Here is a 24,381-nt window from a genome sequence, read left to right as displayed (position 1 = left end):
TGTAGTAGATAGTGGGGTTATGAACAGGTAAAAAATCGCAATATATCGGCCGCCGTGAAACTAAACAAGTACCACATTTTTTATACAGTTAAAATTGTTTATTTTTAAAAAAACAATTTAAAAAGGTGTTTGTCGACTTCTGCCAACGTGTTGTCCACACTTGGAAGGCGCCCTGGAAGTCCTTTTCTGAAACGTCCTTCTAGCAGCTCGTCAAAGCCGCTTTGACCTCTGCTACGGTCCCATGGCAGTGTCCTTTTGAGGGTTGTCTTCAATCGGGGAACAGGAAAAAGTCAGCCAGGGCCAGATCGGAACTGTAGGGGTGCTGGGGAAGTGTTGCAATGCTGTTCCTGGCCAGGTAGTCGTTAACTACGAAGTAGTTGTGGCTTGGTGCATTGTCATGATGCAGCTTCCAATTGGCGGCAATGCACTTTCTGGATCATGACAAACTTCTCCATAGTCAATTTTCCGAGCCCCACACAGACTTTAATGGCAAAGTGCTGTTCGATAGAACATTGCATTTTTAAGCTTCAACCGAGCCTAGGGAAAGGGGTCCACTAAAACCACGAAACGAACTGTACGGAAGCTTGTAGGCAACTGACGCTCGGTGGGTGTTGAAGCTGACTTCCCCCTCCATAGAAACTGCCTGGAGCATGCGCGCTGCGACATACAGTCTCATTACTTTTTGTACATTACTTTTTGTACAGACCCAGTATGAAATGGGTACATATACTATGTTATTATTATTATTATTATTATTATTATTATATTTATAAGTGTTTTGCGGCACCGTACAAAGGAACAGTACAGTGAGAGAAAACGTGGCATAACATTAAATAAATAACAAAAATAGAGTACAAATAAAGAGCGCCACAGATCAATACACATTACAGCTTAAATATAAGTAGTGAGGACTCAATCAACATACTATAAGAGCAGGGCTGGGCAATTGCGGCCCTCCAGATGTTGATGAACTACACATCCCAGGATGCTTTGCATTAGTTTTGCTATGTGGCCATGCTGAAACTGATGCAAGGCATGCTGGGATGTGTAGTTGATCAACATCTGGAGGGCCGCAATTGCCCAGCCCTGTATAAGAGGCTTGAGGCCAATGATGGAGATGAGTATGCGGACGAAGATGGTTGCTGAGTGTTGGAGTATAGGAGAGCTGTGAGTGAAATGTGAAGAGAAGAGGGCTTTGACAACAGGAGGGGAAGAGGGCCCTGCTTGAAGGAGCTTACTATCTTTGTATTCAGTGTTGGTTGTTAGGTCCGTTCTGTCTAAAACAGCATATTTTCCGCCTGAAAAAAAAAAAGTAGTTGCTTTAGACCAGGCATGTCCAACGTTGGCCCACCAGATGTTGTGAAACTACACATCCCAGCATGCTTTGCCACAGTTTTGCTATTAGAGAAGGCTAAAACTATTGCAAAGCATGCTGGGATGTATAGTTTCAAAACATCTGGAGGGCCAACGTTGGACATGCCTGCTTTAGACTATTTAAGGTAATTTTTTTTCTAGACAGTCTAAAGCACTTCGCCTATCAACTTCTTTCGTTTGCCTCGCCTGTCTAAACTAATGTTAATCTGATTTAGCCTATTCAGTGTCAGATTGTCTAAATGGATTCTACACCTTTCAGTCAGGCTTTAGCCAATGTGAACTAGACCATTTCTTCTGTCGGGACTAGTCTACATAACATAAAATATTATTGGAAAAAATATATATATATTTTAATCAATGTAATTTATTGTCATTTTGTTTGTAAATATATATTTTATGTTTATTATTGCCCATATATTTAGTTTTTGTTTTTTTTACCCTGTCCCTATCACACGTGCCCCTCTCTCTGTCCCCATCACACCTGTCCTATTGCCTTTTTATGCCATTTACACACATAATGCCCCCCATAGCCCCCCCCCCCGTAGGACCACATACAGATTGTGCCCCCCACCCGTAGCTCCACATACATAATGAACCATCAACTATATACTGTATGTATGTGTATATATGTGTGTGCACCGGGGCACCTTGCTATCTTTTACCAAAGTGCCGAACAAATATATATATATATATATATATATATATATATATATATATATATATATATATATATATATATATATATATATATATATATATATATATATATATATATATAGTACTTTGAAGTCCTTCCAAAAAAATTACCAAATTCCCATCTCTGCTGATTCCTTCAAATTAGACATGCACTGCAGACTCCATTTTAGAGGTTCCTCACTGTTGATTTCTCCCCCCCCCCCCCTTCTCCATTTAAGACCCTTGCTCTTAACTTGGGTCAAGTGAAGGCTATCTCCTTTGCATATTTTTTTCTTATGTCTAAACACCACATAGATCCTCTCTTATCTTCGCGAGCTTTAGGAGGGAGATTTAGGGACTTGCGATGAGTAATGGGACTTGTCTAAAGAACTCCCATATACTGCCACCAAATCCATTTGCATTTGACCGATTTCATTATTCCTTCTACATAAGACATATGACTTCTGTGAGATTGACAAATTTGGAGGTAGATCCTCAGATACATGCCCAAAGTGCAGTCTTGATCGAGGCACCTTTTGGCACATCCTGTGGGACTGACAAACTGTGCAGTCAAAACTGCATTGATAGCCACTGGCATATCCTCCTTGTTGCTCGATCCCAAATTATGTGTGTGTTTTGGGCTAGTGTTATGGACTCGATATCTCACTGGGAAATACAATAAATTACCAACATCTGTGCCTTAGTGGAAGTCTCTATTGCTAGATTGTGGTTGGCTTCTACCAGCCCTGACTTAGTCGCTTTTAAGGGCTTTGGTGAACACCACTATTACCCATGAAAAATTTGTATATATTGCAAATAAAGCTAGTTCTAAATTTGAAAATATCTGGGACAGATGTTTAGAATCTACCTATTCTACCTTGGAGCTCTCCATGTAATTTTATTCTTAGCAGCAGTATTGGTTTTGGCGGTTTTCAATTTTTTTTCGCCAATTATTTAATTTATCGTTTGAGACTATATCTTTATTATTTTTATTTTTTTTTATTAGGTGAGTTCCTTATATACTTAGTCATAAGGGTTGTGTTAGTTATTTATAGTATATTCGTTTTTTTATCTCAAAACAACTAAAATTGTTTTATTGTAATAATTACTGATTCAGATTTCATTGTTAGAAATGCGATTTTATTTCTTTATCTACATAATTATGTACAGAGATATACTGCACAGTTATACTCATTTGAGCAAGCATCAGAATCAATGTGCTTTGATATGTACAGCTTGCGATATTATGTTTTATTGTACATTGCATATGTTTGCATATATTTTTCCTTACATACTAGTGTCTTCCTTGAAATCTGGCTATACCGCTTGTTTTCTCAGTAAAAAGTAAGGTACTTGTGTATTTCCTTGGCGCCCGGTACGTAGTTATCGTAGCGACGCTGTCAGAATCGGCCTAGTGTTCCTGCAGCCAGCATAGTTAGTGTAGTCAGTCAGAGTTAGCGTAGTCAGTCAGAAGTAGCGTAGTGTTCCCGCGAGCGTCCCTGTCAGATTCAGCGTAGTATTCCCGCGGCCACGTAGCCAGCGTCTCTGTTAGAATCAGCGTAGTGTTCCCGCTGTGATCTCTTCTCCTTTATTATTAACTAAAATTCAGTTAACACATGTTGTCATTACTGTCTCAGATGTATGATATGGCAGGTGTGAATGTGTTCCTGAAACACCCCAACTATCCACGCCAGCCCGAAGAGCGGCCGCGTTACGCGTCCTCCCGACCTGTTCATACCCCCACTATCCACTTTGGCGTGGAGTTGATTTTAAAAAATGTGGCGAGCCACTGAGCCCGAAGCGTGGCGAGTGGATTACTTCACGTGTTCTGCAGGGCTCGCTGCACTCGCCACGCTTCGGGCTCGGTGGCTCACTGCGCGCGCCACGCTTTGTAAGATCAACTCTACGCCGACGTGGATAGTTAGGGTATGAACAGGTCCGGAGGACGTGTAACGCGTCCACTCGTGGGGCTCGCTGCGCTCGCCACGCTATGGGCTGGCGTGGGTAGTGGGAGTTTGAAAATGCCTCCTTTATTGTGCATGGGACGCACTTGCGCCCGCATACCCCCTTTATGCATGAGGCGCGCATGCTAATAATTACTGAGACGCAGGAGCGCCTGAGATGCACCTGCGTCTCAGACAGCTGGAGCACCTCTCCGCCAGCGCCCGCATGATCCCCTGTCCGCCAGCGCAGGGTATCTGGCGGTTACCAGCGCTGTGTGAGAGGCGTTCACTAGACTTCGAATGAACGCCGGGGACAGAGCCAGGCTGCTGTGGAGTGACTACACTAACTACGCTAGGCAGCCATTGGGCTGCCACAGAGTCACTAGGCTAACTACGCTAGGCAGCCATTGGACTACGCTGACAGCGTAGCTAGCCTACGCTGACAGCGTAGCTAGCCGACGCCTGCGTATGTATGCTAATTGGGCGCCTGGCTAATACACAAGTACCAAAAGTAATTTTCTTAAAACGAAAAAGCTGTTTAAGAAAAAAAAATGCAAAAGTGATTATATTAGTATATACTGTTATTTGTCTTTATTGTTGCTTGATAACTTTCGGTGCAAATTTACAGTAATTTAAAGCATCCTGTGAATGGAGTTTGGCTGAGTTCGTCCAATACTAATAAATACAGACATCTGATTTAGTTGCTGTTTGTTAGCGCAGCTTTGCACCATCTTAATGTTTGTGTCCTGTGAATGTACATGTGCTTCACATTCTGTTCTCTGTCCCTGTTTCCCAGACTTTGTGTGGACAGTAATGAGCGCACGTTTCCGATTGCCTGCTGGCAGAACCTACAATGTACGTGCATCGGAGCAGGCCCGAGACAGACAGAGCACAGAGGTGGTGTGCAATATTCTTCTCCTGGATAACTCTGTACAAACTTTCCATGTGTATGTAAGTATTATCTGCTTGTTGGTGATTTTCGAGGAAATCATCAACATGTATTTCATATTCGTTTATACAGTCTATAAGAGTTAATTTCTCAAATGTATGTATGTATGTATTTTAGTTATATAAACAAACTGATTTTATGCAGAGGTAAAGTGAATTGCTTTTTTTAATCACCAGTGGGCATCACAAATAGATATATTCACGGGGAGACATTTCTGTTACAAGTTTACTATGTTTGTCATGTAGCGGAGTGGACAACATTCTGATTTTGGGGTTCCGATCCACCGGAATCTGCAGTCTTTCTGATTTTGTTGTTCCAATCCATCGAATTTTGGAATCCATCCAATTTTCAAAATCATTAAGAAACTCTGATCCAATTAATTGAGTGGAAGGACACATGTAATTCTCACTCTAGTCTAGATGTTAAAGTGTTGTATACACACATCCCATATATAATGTTGATTATCTCCTCAGAGAGCTTTTCTTCTACAATGTATTTCTTTTGCACAATTATTTTATTTTTTTGATCATTTACTATTTACAGGTGATGGGAATGGCCATGGGTACCAGGTTTGAGCCCACTTACGGTAACCTATACATGGGCAAATTTGAGGCTGCTCATATGGGGAGGGGAGTTACAGGATGGTGAGCCTGGTCTTCTATGGTCGTTATTTAGATGATCCTTTTATTATTTGGAATGAGCATCTGTCTTCTGCCTCCTTTTTTTCACCAGTACTCAGTCGGGCATTCACTTTTAAGTATAGTAGGAGTGGTGTGGACGTTTTGGATGTTAATAGAATTATCATGTCTAATTTAATTTTGTCTGTATGCAAAACATACCCAAAAGCCAGTTTACTTTCTCTATTCAGGTGAAGTATATGATAGACTCCTTTTAAGCAACGCGGATATCCAAAAGCCCTGCTTAGAGAGCCCTTTTAGTGACTTTCTCTCTATTGATAGACCACATCTTCAGACTGAAAGTTATTCCAAACCCGAACCCGATAGGAGAAATAAAGACAACTGGACTTTGGAAATAGAAAAATTGTTGTCAAGAAATGAAAAGCATATCGCGTAACTTTAGACTATCGAGACCAGAAAATCTTCTACAGAACCTTGCTTAAAACTATTTTAGCTCCTAATCACCTTGATGTTATGATTGCAGAAATCTGACTGCCTCTAGTTGAGTTGGCTAACCTAAAAACCTCCAGGATTCTAAATGTATCATGTGTTCCCACCACTGAAGTAGTTTTGCTTGACAAGCCAATGACCCCAGATTTATCAAATGTCTTAATTATGAATAGTACTAGTTATGTATTCCATATGGTTTGTATACTAAATACAGGATAAGACTGAGTTTAACCCTTTGAGTGCCAAGTGAGTTTGTTAAAATAGGTTTGGCAAGCAAACCTTTTTATTCATCGTAAAGTCCTGTGATGTTTACCTTTATATAGGAAACAATCTTTTTTTACACAACATTTTTTTTATTTGAATTCATATAACAAATGTGAGCAATGCTGGCATTTTTAGCGGGTATTTTGCACATCTCTCACAGATGTTGGCACTAAAAGGATTAGAGAAGGGGAAGTGGGCATTTTTCACTCAGCAGCAATCTGGCAAGTGAAGCAATGTGTTGTATCAAGTTATTTTGATGACTTTTTGCCACAGGGAGTCCCAAAGGAAGGAGGAACAATTTAGGTTCAGATGGGATAGAGATTTGAAAGACCCAGGTGCGATGACATCAATGACCACACATTAAGTTGACCATTTTTGGGCACGACCACTAAATGTGGAGAAAGGTGCCCTTTAGAGGCGCAGCCTCTTCAGCATCTGTCCTATGAATCAGGGAACATTTTTTTATGGCCACACACCGTTATGCTCCTGAAGAAGCAGGGTGCCCACAGCCCAGGAAAACACTTTAAGCTTGAATCTGGACTCCTTTTACTCCATTGGATTTTTGATTGAATTTGCCATTCTCCTTGGAATATTTTGCAACATTCTGAATACCTGGTGGATATTTCTTTAGCCCATTCACCTGCAAATTTGGTTGCTAAAGGGACTGTTTCGAGATACAAGATTCATGCACTGTTAATAACTTACTGATGAACGTGTTTCTTTATGGACACACAGGAGAAAGTCCTAGCTTAAACAATGATTAATACATGAGCCAGTCTGATATTGCATAACCCAAATACACCTGTGGCCTAGCTAGTGATTGCTTTTTATACCGTGTGACTTTTAATTTTTATTGTTTTTAGTGTGCAGATTTCTTTACTGTATACCATTAGTGCTGGTCTCACTATTTATTGTATCCTGTGTAAGCCTACAGTGTTTGTATCCAAAATATCTTAAGCCTCCCACAACTTCCGGCACACACTATAAGTGCAGCCTAACCTTATTTATGTTGTCAATTTAAATGTTTATATGTCGAATGAAACCCATACTGCATAATACTAGGTTTCTGGTATGTTTGGGCCTGATTTATAGCTGATACCCCTTAGCACATGTGAATCACTGAGTATACACACGCATTGCATTTACATACAGACACTCTTGTAATAGAGCTTACAGCACAAATCCATGGGTGTTCTTATGCAGTATTTGAGTGGGCATGTTATTGGAGTGCACCTGATGGTGGTGTGTTCAGAATCGCCATTGCAGTTGCACTATCCAAGGACACTAAAAATGTGCGTCTCAGAGCTTGTACACTCAATCACACACCACTGAATGAGGGGAAGGCTGACATCGTTTACATATTATCCATTCCTGTGTCCCGACAGAAGTATCACCCACCTTTGAATCGGGCCCTTTGTGTCTGGTCTACCGCTGCAGTGTTGGTATAACTGTATCCTGCAGGGCTGATTTTGCTGTAACTAGCACCAATGTGCAGTACTGCAAGGCAACCCACTGTAATCTAACAATGGGTTACCGGGTCATCCAAAATAGATCAATTGAGGAAGATACCGTGCACAGATTTATTCCAGTTTTTTTTTGTGTCTTTCAGAAACATGATCATGGACAAGCTCTGCTAGATTTAGTTTTCAAGTTTCTGGATCTGACGGAGAGAGACTATTTTGGACTACAGTTGGCTGACGATTCCACTGATAACCCAGTAAGGATGTTTTCTTTCTGTACAGCACGACATAGCACCATGTAGAAGTCTAATAAGTGCAAACAGTTTGTCGGTTTGTTTTACAGAGGTGGCTGGACCCAAATAAACTAATCAGGAAGCAGCTAAAAAGTTAGTGATTTCTGGCTAATTATTGTATGTCACCCTGGTATTCTAATGTACATTTCACTAAGTTACACTTCTACTCACAGGGGGCTCTCCGCATAGCTTAAACTTCAGAGTTAAGTTTTTTGTCTGTGACCCCAGCAAATTACAAGAGGAATTCACAAGGTAGGGATCTTTTTTTAACCTTTGTTTTTTTTTGTATGAAGTAGATCACTTTTCTCCTCTTAAAACTTTATAGGTTGTATGTGATATGTAGATTTTATTATTTCTCCTGACCGGTCAGGGTCCTCTAAGTTCTTTTTTTGCACATGCCACGCATGCCCCCAATTATCTGCTAGTTAATAGGCCTGCAGGGGCTGTTCAGTTACAGCCCACACGATGAACTTGCAGGCTGTACTTTATGCAGATTTCTATTTGAGCATGAGATGGGCTCAAACAAGATCTGTGGTAACTTCCACAACTTGATAACCCGGATGGGTTAATATGCGAATGCTGCATATTTACAGTACTAGAAAAGAGGGCTATTAATGAACAGGTTCAGGTGTAAAAGCTCAATGAGACCACCATTTTCATTCACATATGCATGGGTTGCAAGAAAAAAAAATAGCGAAGTTACTAGTTCATCTGAGGTTATCATCACCAACCGATTCAGAGGCACTTTGCGGTTCTTGCAAGGAATTAGGGGTGTGATACAGGTTGACTCGCTAGGCAGCGGTCGTTCGTCTGCCGCTCGCCACCGAATACTCTCAGTACCATACGAGGGGATGTATGCAAACACATCCCCTCACACGCGACCAAAGGAGAGAAATCATTTGATGGTCGACCATCGAATGATTTCTCTCCCCGTCGGAAATAAGTCAGTCTAAACTGACTTTTATTTCCTTCGAAGTCCGCTGAAGAGGGGACCGGCACTGACGCCTAGCGTTTTCATGGGTACGCTCCTAAAACGCTGGGTGTTCCCTGCTCTGGCCCCTTCCTGCCCCCTTACCCGTATGAACACCTAATCACCGAAGGCGTTTGCATAGTGACCATGCATATAAAGACCCATGCGCAGAGCCGCACTATTGGTCTCCGCTACGGGCCGAGTTCTAGTGAATCGGGCGTAAAATCTCTCCCATACTGTATCTGGCACAAGGATCATCCTCTGTCACTGACATTTTACTAAGCAGCTTTTTATTATTATTATTATTATTATTTATTATTATTTTTAGATCAAGATACAATCACCTGCTTAACATGTAATCTGCTGATTTTGTGTCAGGGTTAACAACACAATTATCTGCTTTGTTCATTAATCTTTGTTACAGCGTGTTCCCTGGACGCAAAATAAATATTGAGCTTATTTCCCCAAGGTCTTTCACTGAATTATTGTGGTTACTTTTACCGAGTCTCATGCAACATTGTTTATATGGATCTAGATATTTATATTCTCTCAGTAAATGGTCAGTTAATTTCACAGATATTTGAGAGGTAGTGGATTTTTCAGTGATACCATGTACATGTATTACAGTTCTAGGGTGTATATATGCGTGATCTGAGCCTGTACTGGATATATTCCAGTGTTTTACATTGCATAATTTAAGAGCATATATTGGGTTATATTCAATGCTTTTTGTGAGCTGGGACAGCGAGCAGTGCTGACTGCTCACGGTCACAGCTCGCACGGTCCGTATTCAACTGACCCCTCTGCACACACCGTTTCCACCTCTCTGGGTTTTAACAGCGATGTTGCAATGGCGTGTGTGGCTGCTGAAACAACGAGGCTCGCGGCTTAATGCAGCGGGTTGCCCCGGAACATTGAATATGGTAAGCGGCGGCGTGGGGGTTAAAAGGCGAGGGTCACTTGTTTTTGGCAATCCCCACCATTTAATCCTTTCGCCGGCCGCATTGAATACTGCATTGGTAGCATATTATCAGTTTATGCTCTGTTAGATTTTACCCTATACAAGTGGTTCCCATACAGTGTGCCTAGGAACCCTGGGGCACAGCGAGACTCTTGCAGTGGTGATCAAAGTGATAGGCAAAACCAGTGCTAGCGACTGCTAAATAAAACATGTGGACAATCACCGTGCAGTAATGTACTAGTTAAAATATGGCAAAGGTGAGCATGGGATATATATAAACTTATAGATATTTGCTTAAACTCAGATAGGCATCTAATCGATTGATATTTATTTATTAACGGTTTCTTATATAGTGCAGCAAATTCTGTGTAACTTTACTTTTGGAAACAACGATGATAAAACAAAACTGAGTTGTTACAGTCATAGAGGTAGGAAGGCCCTGTTCACAGGCTTACAATCTATAGGGAAATAGACATTGATATAAAAGGGTAGGCATTCTTTATTGCATAATGGTTCAGCCAGATTGCAAAGGTTCTTGGTGGGCTAAATGATATGGTCACTCAGCAATGTTGGCCAGGGGTCGTGAGGATATGTTTAGAATGTACGGTGGAGAATTTATGAAGGTTTTGTCGACTGTTCCAGAATTTGCTGATATTTCCCAAAGAGGTGAGATTTCAGGGAACGCTTGAAGGTTTAGAAATTAGAGGAGAGTTTTTTTTATTGTGTGTGGGAGGGCATTCCACAGAGTGGGTACAGCCTGAGAGAGTCCTGCAATCATGAATGGGAGTGAATGATGAGTGTGGATGACCTGTAGATCTTGTGAAGAGTGGAAGAAGCCAGATTGAGAGATATTTTGAGATAAGCAAAGTGGTGGTGTAGTTTGGTTAATGGCCTTGTGTTTAAGTAAAACTATTTATATTGAATACAATGGAGGGACTCCCAGAGTGGATTCAGACAATGAATGTGTAGCAAGGAAGATTAGCCTTTCACCGCTAGCATCCATCCTTGAGGCCCCCATACATTAGTCCGACTTGTACTAGGGACAAATAAGACCTGATTTACCCGGCAGCTCCCTGGGAGGGGTCACATACGGTTAGGCACTTGATTTGCCAAGTTTTGTATGTGATAAATCGCATGCAACTCCCGGGGAGCTGCAGGGGGAGAGGCGGGCAGGGGCAGCGGACACAGAGGCAGCGAGCGAGGACGTCAGTGAGCCATCAAGGGGAACGGAGAGCAGGGCAGGAGAATCGGAGAGCTGCAAGAAAAAAACCCAATACAAATGAATGGGCAGCTAGTGATTGGCTGAGAGCTCTCTGGCTGCTCATTCATCTGTATTGTTTTTTTTTCCCTTGCAGCTCCCTGCTCCTCCTACCCAGCTCTCCGTTTCCATTGCCAGTTCACCGGCGTCTCCCACCCGCTACCTCTGTGTTCGCTGCTCCTGCCCAGCTCTCCAGTGCCCCCCGCCCGCTGCCTATTTGTCTGCTGACCCTGCCCGTCTCTCCGGCATCAGCCCGCTGCTACTGCCCGCCTCTCCCCCTGTCTGTCAATCCATTCCCCTCAGTGTCCCCTGCCAAGAGGCTCCTTGCAGCTCCCTGCTCCTACTACCCAGCTCTCAGTTTCCCGTCCCGTGCCCACTACCTCTGTGCTCGCTGCCCCTGCCCGGCTCTCCCCCTGCCCGGCTCTCCGGCATTCCCTGCCCGCTGCCTACTTGTCCACTGCTCCTGACCGGCTCTCTGGTGTTTCCTGCCCACTGCTACTGCCCCTCTCCCCCTGTTTGTCTCTCTGTTCCCCTCGCAATACCCCCCCCCCCCCCCTGCCCAGAGGCTGCACATTCGAATCAGGTGAAATTGGGCCCAAATCGCATAGTATATGTTTAGTGGAGAATGGAGAGTCTCTTTTCAGTAAGACCAGTAAGAACACTTGCAATAAACAATGCAGGAGATAATGATAGACTTTTGCAGTGCCTTGTGTAAGGTATGCTCATATTTAGTATATATGTTTTTAGATGCCTGTATCATCATTTTGACACCGATTGAATGTGGGGAACAAAGGACAATTCCGAGTCAGGAATGACACCTAGGCAGTGAGCTTTGTGCACTAGGATTGATTGTCGAGTTCTTAGCAGTGATAGAGATACCATGTTGGTAACTACTGTTGGTCAGTGGAACGATAATTTAATTCTGTTTTGGAAAATATTAAGTTTGAGGTGGCAAGATGACATCCAAGATGAAACAGGAATGCTATTCAATTAGTCAAAACTGTTGAATAAGAGACTGGAAGTCCATCTCTGTATGTCTCAAGGAGAATTTCTATAACCTTTATTTTCACTGGTAGTTAGTACCCACCCATCTCCACTTAATATACCCCACAGCCACAGAGCAATATTGGTGACTGCGTGGCCAGAGAGGAATCCTGTTTTTTTCTTTGGAAATAAAATCCCTTTTATTTAACATACTACACTATTGTGCAACTCCTTATTTGTTACTATATTCATAGAATTGGCTATTGGAAGAGCCTAATATTGGAGTACTGCACAAGCCAGACAGACCTTCCAGACCTTTAATCTATTCATTGCTTGCACAAAAATAGGATAATTGTTTCAGATATATAATGATGATTATCTGTTAAGTCGAGATTGACCTTCAGACAACCAATGGATCAATGTTCGCCATGTCATTGTGTACGTTTTTTATTGACCCGCTTATGAGACCGAGCATTATTGTTGATTCTAAGTAGTTGACTCGCATGACATGGCCAAAGTATGAAAGCCGTTGCTTTGTGATCTTCCCTTCCAGTGATGAGTTTGGTTTAACACCATTTTTTGGTTTCTGATATATACATATATTTAAATTTTAATTGTTTATTTCTTTTTTAATCAGAAATGATAAAGAATGTATATATAGGCATAGGACTGATGCCGGGACCGCACATCTTACCTAAGGGGAACATCAAAACCTCAGACTTGGGATGATTTCCCGACCTGATCCGTAGGGATCGGGTGAAATAGGCCCAAACCAGACAAGTGTGTGGGCACCGTTTAGATCGAGATACTGTACAGTTAACTGATTATCCCAGTTGTATTAAGGGTCATTTCGTAAAATTAACATTTGTGGAAAAAAATGTTAATTTGGGATCAGTCACATGTAAATCAATATAGCGTTCCCAAAATGTGATCTATTTCCTTTTGGAGAGAGGCTTTAATCCAGTCCAACTTAAATACATAAAAAAAATTGTGTGCACTAAGTAGGTTAAGCATGATGTATTTTACACGTATGGACTTTAGAAACAAAGCAAAGAACTTTTTCTATAACACAATATGAACAATGATTATTTGTAAATGTTTGCATTCTAATATCCTAGAGAAAATCACATCAGTGCCATTTATATGTAATTTTACATTAAGGACATCCTTCGCTGGCAACCCAGCTCTTCCTACACTATTATTAATGAAACACTTTGCTGTGGGCATTAATTGCCGTTAGTGTAATGTTGAAGGTTGGCTGTGTGCAGTAACCGGAATCCTTGTCACATTTTCCCACTTTTTAGAATCTACAGACTTGTTATAAGTGTGATGGGTTGTATACAGTGATTTCAGTGTCTTTCCTAGAAAGGACACCCCTAACGAAGTTCAACAAAATTGTCATCTCTCCTTTCAGGTACCAGTATTTTCTGCAGATAAAACAGGACGTTCTCTCTGGGAGGTAAGACAGCCCTCAACCAGTAAACTAGTGTACAATAAACGGAGTGTACAAATATTGTTGTTTGCTTTGTATGATTGTTCCTGTCTGTAATCCTGCACGGAAAAGGAAGATGAGACTTGGCAGGAAGTAAGTGAAGACCTATAGTTGTGCAATGTATACAGCCGCTATGAGGCACAGAGGTGAAAGATCCCTGCTTCCCCCTCACCCCCTCCCCCCCCCCCCCCCTCGCCCAGCAGGCGAGAATTGGCATGACTAGACACCAAAATGAATTCTGCTGTAGCAATCAGTGATGCACAGATGGGTGTTTCTAGACTATAAGCTGGCATAGGTTTTATTTTCTGCTTCAGAACAGCACTTTAACCCAGTAGCAAGAATACAATTCTTTTTTTTTGTTTGTGACCCTACAGATCAGCATAATTTTACATTGTTCAGCAGCAGTTATAGTGAGAGAACAGACATTTCATCCATGCTGTAACCAGCATGTACAGCTCCTGCCATAGTCGGGTTCTACAATTAAAGCTGTACATTTATATTCTCCATTTCTACTTCAGAAGGGAGATAACACCTGAGAATATAAACTACTGAGGGTTACTCTTTTTCCATTTGTGTGACATTGGAGCTAGATGCTGTTACAATAAATTGTAGCACCCAAACCTGCAAATTAAATGCTTCACACTGAATAAATGTAGCAGACTCTTCAAATCACTCTTTATTCTATCATGGAGGATTACATACCATATATACTCGAGTATAAGCCTACTTTTTCAGAACATTTTTTATGCTGAAAAGGCCCCCCTCGGCTTATACTCGAGTAAGGGTCCCACTTGAGTCTATAAGTTTTCCCAGTTTTTTGTTGTAAAATTAGGTGCCTCAGGTTATAGTCGGGTCGACTTATACTCGAGTATATACGGCATGGGTCCTCAAACTGCTGCCCTCCAGATGTTGTAAAACTACAAATCCCAGCATGCCTTGCCACAGTTTTGCTATAAGGGAGTGTTTAAACTGTGGCAAGGCATGCTGGGATTTGTAGTTTCACAACATCTGGAGGGCCGCAGTTTGAGGACCCATGATATATGGTATATGTCCAGATGTTGTTATATTGTAGGCGCTTCAAAAGTATTTTGTTTTAGCATCTTTTCTCCCATTACCAAATGCTGCTTTCACTAAAAGTTTGTATATATAAACATGAAACTATTACCAGCACAGCCACAATTATATAATACCATAGTGCTCTAATTATGTACCGTTTTCTGTTCCAATATTAATGTCTAACAATGTGGGGATTTTAGTTCGTATCACGGAGATGGAGCTACCTGCTTAAGGCTGGAGATACATCTCGGTGATACAATTTTAATTCCTCCCAAAGTCTTGTCAATGAATATTCTACCTCTGTCCATGCACAGCTATACACCAGGCTAACCTCTTTAAAAGCAACCAAACACCACTCATATTGCGCAACTTGGTACATTCCTTTGGATTCCAAAGACATGAGGCGTTCTTGCTCCTCTTCCCAGTGGCTACTTCTAGCAACTGTATGTAAAACTTCTTTTCAAGCAAGCAAAACCTTGCTGTATCAGTCAATCAGCCTATACAGCCCCTGGCCCCAATTTCCCAGGATCCTTCAAATAAATAACCAGCTATTGGCCTGATTCAGAGATGTACAAAAATATGCTAATGCTCAAGTGCCTGGAATTGGATTGAGATACCTTGCAAATATCAGCATTTGCATACAAATACGCAGTGGTGTCTTTGGGGGAAATTTACTAAAGGAAATTTGTAATAAAAATAGGTGTATTTGTATCCAGAAATACACTTATTTTTGACATTTACTATCCCGAAAATACGGCAATTCGTATTGATGTGCTTTCAATACGAATACGAATTGCCGTATTTTTGGGATAGTAAATGTCAAAAATAAGTGTATTTCTGGATACAAATACACCTATTTTTTACAAATTTCCTTTAGTAAATTTCCCCCTTTATATCTTCTGATACAAAACAATCTTAGTATCCCTTTGACCATTTCAATGAGACCCTGGCACCATGTTTTCTGTATACGAAATCACAAGTGTAGGCTGAGAAATACCCTAAAAATACAAACAACACCTGTGTTTTTGCTGCCATTTCCCATAACCACCTCCAAACTGGTCCTGACTGTTAATCACTTTGTAAAGAAATCCTCACTATGGGCCTTATTCTGATCGGTGCGGATATTCCCGCATGCGGACGGACCACCGATGTTGATCGTCTGCGCATGTGCAGAGGTCACTCTGCGCATGTGCAGGCGATTTCGCCGCACGGATTCTTTATACGCCGCACAGGGGGCGTAGAGGGGCGTGAGGGGCTACTTAGCCTCATTACCCTATGCATACGCCCCGCGTTTCATGGGCGTTCCCATGCAAACGTGGGGCGTATGCATGGTAATGAGGCCGTGACGCGTGGGTACGGGGCGGGCATCTGACATCGCCGGATGTCAGCTGCCCGCCCCCATACATGATTTCATACGGACAAGTGTCCGTGTGGTCTTGTGTTGCGGGACCTGGTGGAGCGTACGGCCCTGCATTCGATGTTCGGCGACCATCGAATGCAGGGGCTGCTCCCAAGACGGAGGAGGCGTATCCCCGTCCAATTTCATGCGGATCGCCACATCCGCGTACGGACGGCAGGTGGCGATCCGTATGGAAGGCGGGGATTCGCCTGCACGGTTGCGGACGCATATTCTGATCGGGCCGCACCGATCAGAATAAGGCCCTATGGGAGACTTTGCAAAGGTACCTTGGAGCATGCGCAATGTGACAACAATGTGACTCAACTGCTTAAGCATTGTCATATGTACATCTCTGAATCAGGCTTTAAATATTATAACCCATTTGCCAGCAATAGCATTCCAACGCAGACATTGGGCCCAAAATTGGACAGCGCCCGATTATCGATACACTCCACAATGTATACGGTTTACAGTATGCACACGCAAGGCAATGAAGTTCTACAACTTTTTCTAAATGCACAGTGTTTGCAAGGTGATTGACATGAAGTAGGCGTGTGGGGGTGGAAACGCTGGGAGTGTCCAGGAAAACACTAGGCGTGACTCAACGTTTTAGAGGAGTGTTTGTGCAGTCGGCTCTGGGCTGGATTTGCCTTTTTCCATCGCACTGCAGAGTAAGTCCTGGGCTACGCGATGCCTGCCAGTGTACGCATCCATACGCACAACGTGCACTTTAATTCACAAGGCGGGATTTCAGTCAGGGCGGTGGTTTAACTGGACGATGGCTGCTGCAAATTTGCGGCTGTGCATTCAGGTCTGACTCAGGCCCGTTGTTCAAGGATTACATGGTCTCCTCTTTCCGGTGGTCTACTTATATTTATCTTGAATTTGGTTAAAGCATACCTTAGGCATAGGAGTACCATTGTTTTGTGGGCAAGAAGGGTCAACGTAACCTTGTTTTCAAGAGACCTAAAAGACAATAAAGAGACATGTGCCCCAGGTAGGTGATCAACATTTCAATGCCCAACTACTACCGAAAAAGCAATAGCAATCAGCTCTTTCAGATTTCAGTATCACTTGTATGCGGACGATTCTCAAATCTATCTATCAACCCCAGAGTTGTCACCAGTGGTCGTGGGCCGAGTCTCTGAATGCCTCTCTGCCATCTCATCTTGGATGTCTTCTCGCCACCTCAAACTCAATATTTCCAAAACAGATTTACTTATATTACTTACTTATATATATATACCGGCCAAGAACTTTTACCATCCTGATAACGCCACAAGCTCGTTGCCTAGATGTCATCCTCGAAGCTGAACTGTCCTTTGTTCCCCACATTCAATCGGTCTCCAAATCATGTTACATGCATTTAAAAAACATATCCAAAATACGACCCTATCTCACACAAGACACCACTAAATCTCTTATGAATGCACTCATTAGAGACCAGGGTCTCTGGAACTGAACAGTTGCCAAAGTTGCTGTGTCTTGAATAAGCCCATTCGTGGCCGAAATGTCAACCCTGAAAATACTTGACGTCACAGCTGGGTGGGCACATTAAAATGCCCAGTTGTATATAGAATGGTATTATCCTGGCCTGGAGCGCACCTAATGTCCACCTAGTTGTGCCGTCTGGCCAGAAATACAGTATCAAGCATCCAATTAAGTGTATGCTTGTCAGCCACTCTATTGGGGGTTACCAAACCCTTTGGCATTGTGTTCACCCAGCATTAGATTTTCTTAGCGATAAGAGCAGGTCTATACTGTGCCTAATGTTTTATTCAGTTTATGGAGGTCATATTGCTTAAATCCTTTTTTATTTTTCATCTTTACAGATTGCCCTGCCCTTATAATACTGCCACCCTTTTAGCTTCTTATGCAGTGCAATGTAAGTATTACTGCAAAAGATACATACTTTTAAATACATACTTTCATCATGCTACATGTACTATTGATCTGTGTATTTATTTAAATTTCATTCTTATGAGCATACAAGTAATATTATCTTCTTCCTTGCAAGCTGAACTTGGAGACTACAGTCATTCGGAGCACTTGCCTGGTTACCTTTCAGACTACATTTATATCCCTAACCAACCTCTGGACTTTGAGAAGGAAATTGCTAAATTGCATCAGCAGCACAGGTAAGATATTGGGGCATGTTTCTGTCCATGTTCTATACTTTCATTGGTTAGGATACCACTTTGTATAATATTGGGGGATACAGTAGGCTTAAATAGGGTTGAGGTTACCAGAAGGTTATACAAGGGGCAGACTAGGTGGGTCATTTGGTTCTTATCTGCATCAAATTCTGTATTTAGAGTGCTTACATTTTTGAGAATTTGTTTTTAATATCTTACATTGTGTTCGGTATGCGGTCATTAGGTTGCCAGTCATTAGGGAATGCGTTTTTTAGGTCGGCAAGCATTATGTCGACCACTAATGTCAACAGACCATAGGTCAACACCTGAAAAGGTGACGTGGTACACTTATGCATTGTCCATGTCGACATAGACACAAAAGAGCTTTTAAAAATCCTCATGTCAACCTTTTCATGCCGGCCTTTTGTTTTTGTCAACTTTTGACCTGTCGACCTAATGTGTGTCGATGTTTTCCCTGTGTCGACCTACTGCCTCTTGACCAATAGTGGTCGACCTAATGATCCATACCTTTGGTTACTTCCATCTTCACAAAACAGAAAGACTTTTGCGATCAGCGTTAACAATAATATACAAAAAATCTGTCCCATCATAATGCCCCTTGCACTATATACCACATGCAGTCATTAACCTTACACTCCACACGCCTAAATGCACCTTACACTATGGCCGGAATTTAATGCCGCCCGAGTTCAGTGCAGTGCGAGATGTCCGCTGAATTCTGACATTTTTTAAAGGGGAATTAACTTACAAGGCATGGTTTTGCCTTGTAAGTTAATTCCCCTTTAAAAAATGTCAGAATTCAGCGGACATCTCGCAATACACTGAACTCGGGCGGCATTAAATTCCACCCTATACTATATGTCATACACCCTTATGCTCCTTACTCTATAGGCCACCCATCATACTGCCCTTTACACTACACGAATTAAGACTTCTGTGCGACAGTCGCACTGTTGCCAGAAAAAGGGTGTGACCTCACTGAGAGGGGGCAAGGCTTATTGGGATTAATGCTCCCACAAGCCATGCCTCCCGTTTTCATAACTATGCAGGCATGCTAAGCGCTCTGTGAGCTTCTGGCATGCCCCCACCCCTCTGCCTCCCAGGAATAGATGCTCTGTGTAGGCGCAAAATGTCTATTCACCCCTGCTCTGTCAAGCAGAGCACCGAGTGACAGGGTGTCTCCCAATCGCAGGACATTGCTGCCCTTGGGTGGGACAGAGGGACAGTCACAAAAAAAATCCCTGTCCCATGAAAATCTGTACAGATAGCATCTGTCAGCATACAGTACTTCCTAACGCATGGACACGCAGACGCCGACAAACAGACAGATGCTGACAAATGGACAGATCCTAAAACACGGGTGCTGACAAGTTGATACATGGACGCTGACACAGACACATATGTTGACACATGGACACTGACAGATGCCTATACACAGGGATACGCTGACACATGGACTGCACAGAGACACTGATGCTGACAGACACTGACATCTAGAGACATAATACAGACACTGACACAAATATGCTGACGTGATGACACAGACACTGACTGTTTTGCATCCCACTGTAGAAAACAAGGGTTTGAAAGGGTTAACATTATTGTTGTGTTCAGCTCCTGTGCTGAAGCCTGTAGAAGGGGAGGGCTCTGTAACCAGAGTGCAGGGGAAGAGAAGGCAGCCGCTGGAGCAGGACGGTCAAGAACAGAAAGCAGGGAGAGGGACCGACTATGCTGCAGCTGCCCAGCCTGCGCGGACGGACGAGGTTTTGTGTACACAGAAACAGTTCCGAACTTCCTGCCTGTGTGCTGCTGCTGGGAGGAAGGGAGGGATAGACAGGACCGACCTCACCTCAGCTCTCAGCTATGCATGTTAGAGTGAGGGGCTTCCTGCTGCCGGCGCTGCTGCCTGTTAGGCAGAGCGACAGGCAAAACAGGCGTCCGGCAGCAGCAGACAGCACCAGCAGCCAGCAGCACATACTGACACAACAAAGCAGCAGCTCGCTTTGGCACTCAGTGGGCCAGGCGGTATCCGGTGCCCACGCAGCCCCCGCTCCTCCAAGCAGTGGCGGGGGCTGCCTTACACAAGCTATGCCACTGCACATGACCCATTCCCAGAGGGACAGAATGCTCTGTTTCTGGACTTCCTTCTAAATTTATGATTACGATCACTTGTTTTTAACAGGATACTTGATAAGAAAGGTGTTTCACCACAGGTGATGGTAATCTTATATTAAGAGGGAAGTCCAGACAGAGAGCATTGTGGCCCTCCTGGAGAGGGTCATGTTGGGAGGTACAGTATGTGCATAACATCAGATGTTTCTGATGTACAGAATTCTGCCTGTTCTTTACTGAAAACCGATAATACATGATTTGTTTACTCCCTGATAGTAATAGCATATATCTAGTAGTAATTGATCCCGGTTCACTTATTTTGCTCTGTAATATCCTGGCATCAGTGGAACACAGCACATGGCAGTAAATGTTGGGGGGTTATTTGCTTGCCCAATGAAATGGCAGCCTTTGTCACTGTGACTGCTCTTGTAGAAGAGGAGGAAATTAAAGTCTTAATTGCATTTCCTTCCAAAACTTGGAGAGCAGGGATTGCTCGTTTTGGCTTGTAGACTGTGATTCCTAACCAGTGTGTCAGAACACATGTTATGTTATTAGGCAGTACAAGTCACATGAGAATTTGATTGAAAGTGGAAACTTTGGTACTTGTGTAATATCTTGGTGCCCGATGCGATTGATTGTATGCCTTAACTTAAGGTATACAATCAGATGCGATGGACGCGATTTTTCCGGTAAAATCACGTAGATCGCATCATGACCAAATCACATGCGATGCGATCGACGCGATTTTCCATAGGATTCAATGTTAAAATGGTCCTGTTCATTTCCCCACTATCCAAGTGGGCATAGAGTTGATTTTATATGGCGTGGCGAGCGAAGCTCGCCACCGAGCCCGAAGCGTTGCGAGTACGGTGGCCAATCCCAGGATCGGCGGGATCCCGGGATTTGGCCCCTAAAACGCCGGGATTTCAATCCCGGGATTGGAGTTTCCAATCCCGGGATTTCGGGATTAGACTGCGCATGCGCAGTCTAATGCCGGCCAGCGTCTGAGCGTGTGCTCAGGCGCTGCCCGACTTCTCCCTTCCCCGGCAGTGCATCCCTGCGCAGCGTGACGAGTACAGAGGTCACGCTGCGCAGGCCAAGCAGCTGCACAGAGCCAGTGTGGCGCCCAGATATTACACAAGTACCGAAACTTTTTCTAGCAAGAAACTAAATTAAGGTTATTTGTGAAATTATATTTTATTTTTAATTGAACAAAATAATTTTCACTTATTTTTAGTTTCATATAAAATCATGATTCTGGTTTTATTTAATACAATGCTTCAAGAATGTCACAATATTTTGTGGCATCTGTAATTCTGATGGTGGATGATGTATTTATCTTTCAGGGGTCTGTCTCCAGCAGAGGCAGAGTTCAGCTATCTCGGCACTGCTCGCACCTTAGACCTGTACGGAGTGGAGCTACACTATGCACGGGTCAGTGAATATTTTACACTGTTGCTTTCTCCATTGCAAAGACAACATTTGTGTCCTGCTCCAGACTGTTGTAAATATTATAGGATTGTTCTATGCAATCAGGGGAAGTGGAAATTGGAAGGAATAGGGTGTCTGGCCAACCAGCTATGAAGGAAGCTAACAGGTGTGTTATCAGTCAACAAGTAGTAGATGTGAGGAGAGATGTCAGGGGCTCTGACCTAGTTGACTGAAAGTTAAAACTGTTGAGGGGTTGTAGCAGGGAGCTGTGTCCTGTCAGACAGCAAATTACCGCTGTGAGGGGCAGGGGACTATGACCTGGATATGGAAGGAATCCAGTGAGAGCTGGGAGAGGTGGGTCTGTGTCATGACAGGCACCTAGCGCCTTATTCTAGTTCACTCTTTCTGACAAAATCCTTCTTAGATGGACAAAACCATGTGCACTGCAGGTGGGGCATATGTTACTTGTGCAGAGAGAATTAGATTTGGGTGGGGTTTTACTTTAAAGTGAGATCTATATTGCAGTTTAAAAATAAAGCAGCCAGTATTTACCCTGCACAGAAACAAAATAACTCACCCAAATCTAATTCTCTCTGCACAAGTTACATCTGCCCCCCTGCAGCGCACATGGTTTTGTCCATCTAAGAAGGATTTTGTCAGAAAGCGTGAACTAAAATAAGGCCTCTAGTGAGAGCTGGTAGTAGGGGAGGTGTGGCCACAGGCTTTGCCTATACAGACACTAGGCCAATTATAGAACAGATTTTGCTGCTATTTATTTATTTTATAATTCAGTTTTTTATATTTTGCATGCTGTGTATGTAAAACAGTTACTTGAGTTTATGTATATTTACTGTGAGTTGCCCTTGTAATTTTGAAACCTTCCACCTTAATCCTTCCTTCCAGAAATTGCCCTGCAGAAACATTCTTTTTAATTCCAGCTGGTTAGAATTGTATTTGAAGTGAGTTGTTTTCTCATACTACTAACAAATAGCAGAGTGTTTATAATGCGAATAAGGGTAATGGGTATGCTTAGTGACCACCTTTATGTGGAATACTGTATGTTAGTGTACCAGATAAACGTATGTGGAAGTTGGTTTAGTCCTGTTGTGGTTATAAGACATTACATATTAATGATCCATGCAGGATCCTTCCTTCAACTGAAAGACCCCTATGGGACCAACACTCTTCACTGGATAAACCCATGCTAAAGTGTTTAGTGGTCATTCTGTAACCCTGTGTTAGATGTTGATTCGATCTTGTTTACTTCATCAGAGCATTCCAGTAGCAACTCTTTTTCTTTACTTTAAGTTGAGGATGTTTGATTGCTTTTCAAAAAATAAACAAAAGTAGAACATACACTAGAAAGCAAAGTGATGGTGCCAGTTACAAACTCTGTCATAATATAACAATGCATAACAGTTGACATAAACCAGGGGTTCTCAAACTTGGTCCTCAGGACCCCACACATTTCATGTTTTCCAGGTCACCTGGCAGGTGCGCAGGTGCATTCATTGCTTATTGACACATTTTAAATGATCCACAGGTGGAGCTGATTATTTCACAGGGGTCCTGAGGACCGAGCTTGAGAACCTGTGACATAAACAAATGCACGTTACACATGAAATATACAAAAGACCTGAATAGAGCTGTAATTAAATAAAATGCAGCACATAAGAGAGAAATAAAAGAATGAAGAAAGTTGAATTCCATGTGAGCAGACAAACTCACAGCCCCAAAACATCATCCCAATGCAACCATTCCTAATACCAGTCTTAATACAGGTTAGTATCCCTTATCCATATATCTGTTATCCAAATTATTCCCAAAACCATAATTTCCACAATGTACTTTTTCTTTTTTTTGTTTTGCTAAAGCACTACTGGGGACATCTGTAACTGGCACTACTACTGGTACTGGGGACATATGTAACTGGCACTAGTGGGGACATCGGTAACTGGCACTACTGGTACTGGGGACATATGTAACTAGCACTACTGGGGACATCGGTAACTGGCACTTCTGGTACTGGGGACATATGTAACTGGCACTACTGGGGACATCTGTAACTGGCACTACTGGGGACATCTGTAACTGGCACTACTGGTACTGGGGACATCGGTAACTGGTACTTCTGGTACTGGGAACATATGTAACTGGCACTACTGGGGACATCTGTAACTGGCACTACTGGTACTGGGGACATCTGTAACTGGCACTACTGGTATTGGGGACATATGTAACTGGCACTACTGGGGACATCTGTAACTGGCACTACTGGTATTGGGACATATGTAACTGGCACTACTGGGGACATCGGTAACTGGCACTACTGGTACTGGCGACATATGTAACTGGCACTACTGGGGACATCAGTAACTGGCACTACTGGTACTGGGGACATATGTAACTGGCACTACTGGGGACATCGGTAATTGGCACTACTGGTACTGGGGACATATGTAACTGGCACTACTGGG

General features: G+C 42.8%; 1 protein-coding gene across 1 annotated transcript in view; it reads left to right on the top strand.

The window, feature by feature from the left end:
• Positions 1-24,381, top strand: part of PTPN4 (protein tyrosine phosphatase non-receptor type 4) — a 154,300-nt gene that overhangs the window by 39,574 nt on the left and 90,345 nt on the right. The window contains exons 2-9 of the mRNA XM_083153651.1: positions 4,789-4,943; positions 7,942-8,049; positions 8,136-8,178; positions 8,259-8,337; positions 13,673-13,717; positions 18,038-18,090; positions 18,223-18,343; positions 21,820-21,907. Coding sequence (XP_083009777.1) covers positions 4,789-4,943; positions 7,942-8,049; positions 8,136-8,178; positions 8,259-8,337; positions 13,673-13,717; positions 18,038-18,090; positions 18,223-18,343; positions 21,820-21,907 — 692 coding nt within the window. The remainder of the gene's footprint in view (positions 1-4,788; positions 4,944-7,941; positions 8,050-8,135; positions 8,179-8,258; positions 8,338-13,672; positions 13,718-18,037; positions 18,091-18,222; positions 18,344-21,819; positions 21,908-24,381) is intronic.

The sequence above is a fragment of the Crinia signifera genome, chromosome 7 (genome assembly GCF_055691185.1).
Source record: "Crinia signifera chromosome 7, ASM5569118v1, whole genome shotgun sequence".
In the NCBI taxonomy this organism is placed as follows: domain Eukaryota; kingdom Metazoa; phylum Chordata; class Amphibia; order Anura; family Myobatrachidae; genus Crinia; species Crinia signifera.
Note: the sequence above shows the minus strand (reverse complement) of the source record. Positions and strands in the feature narration are given on the sequence as shown.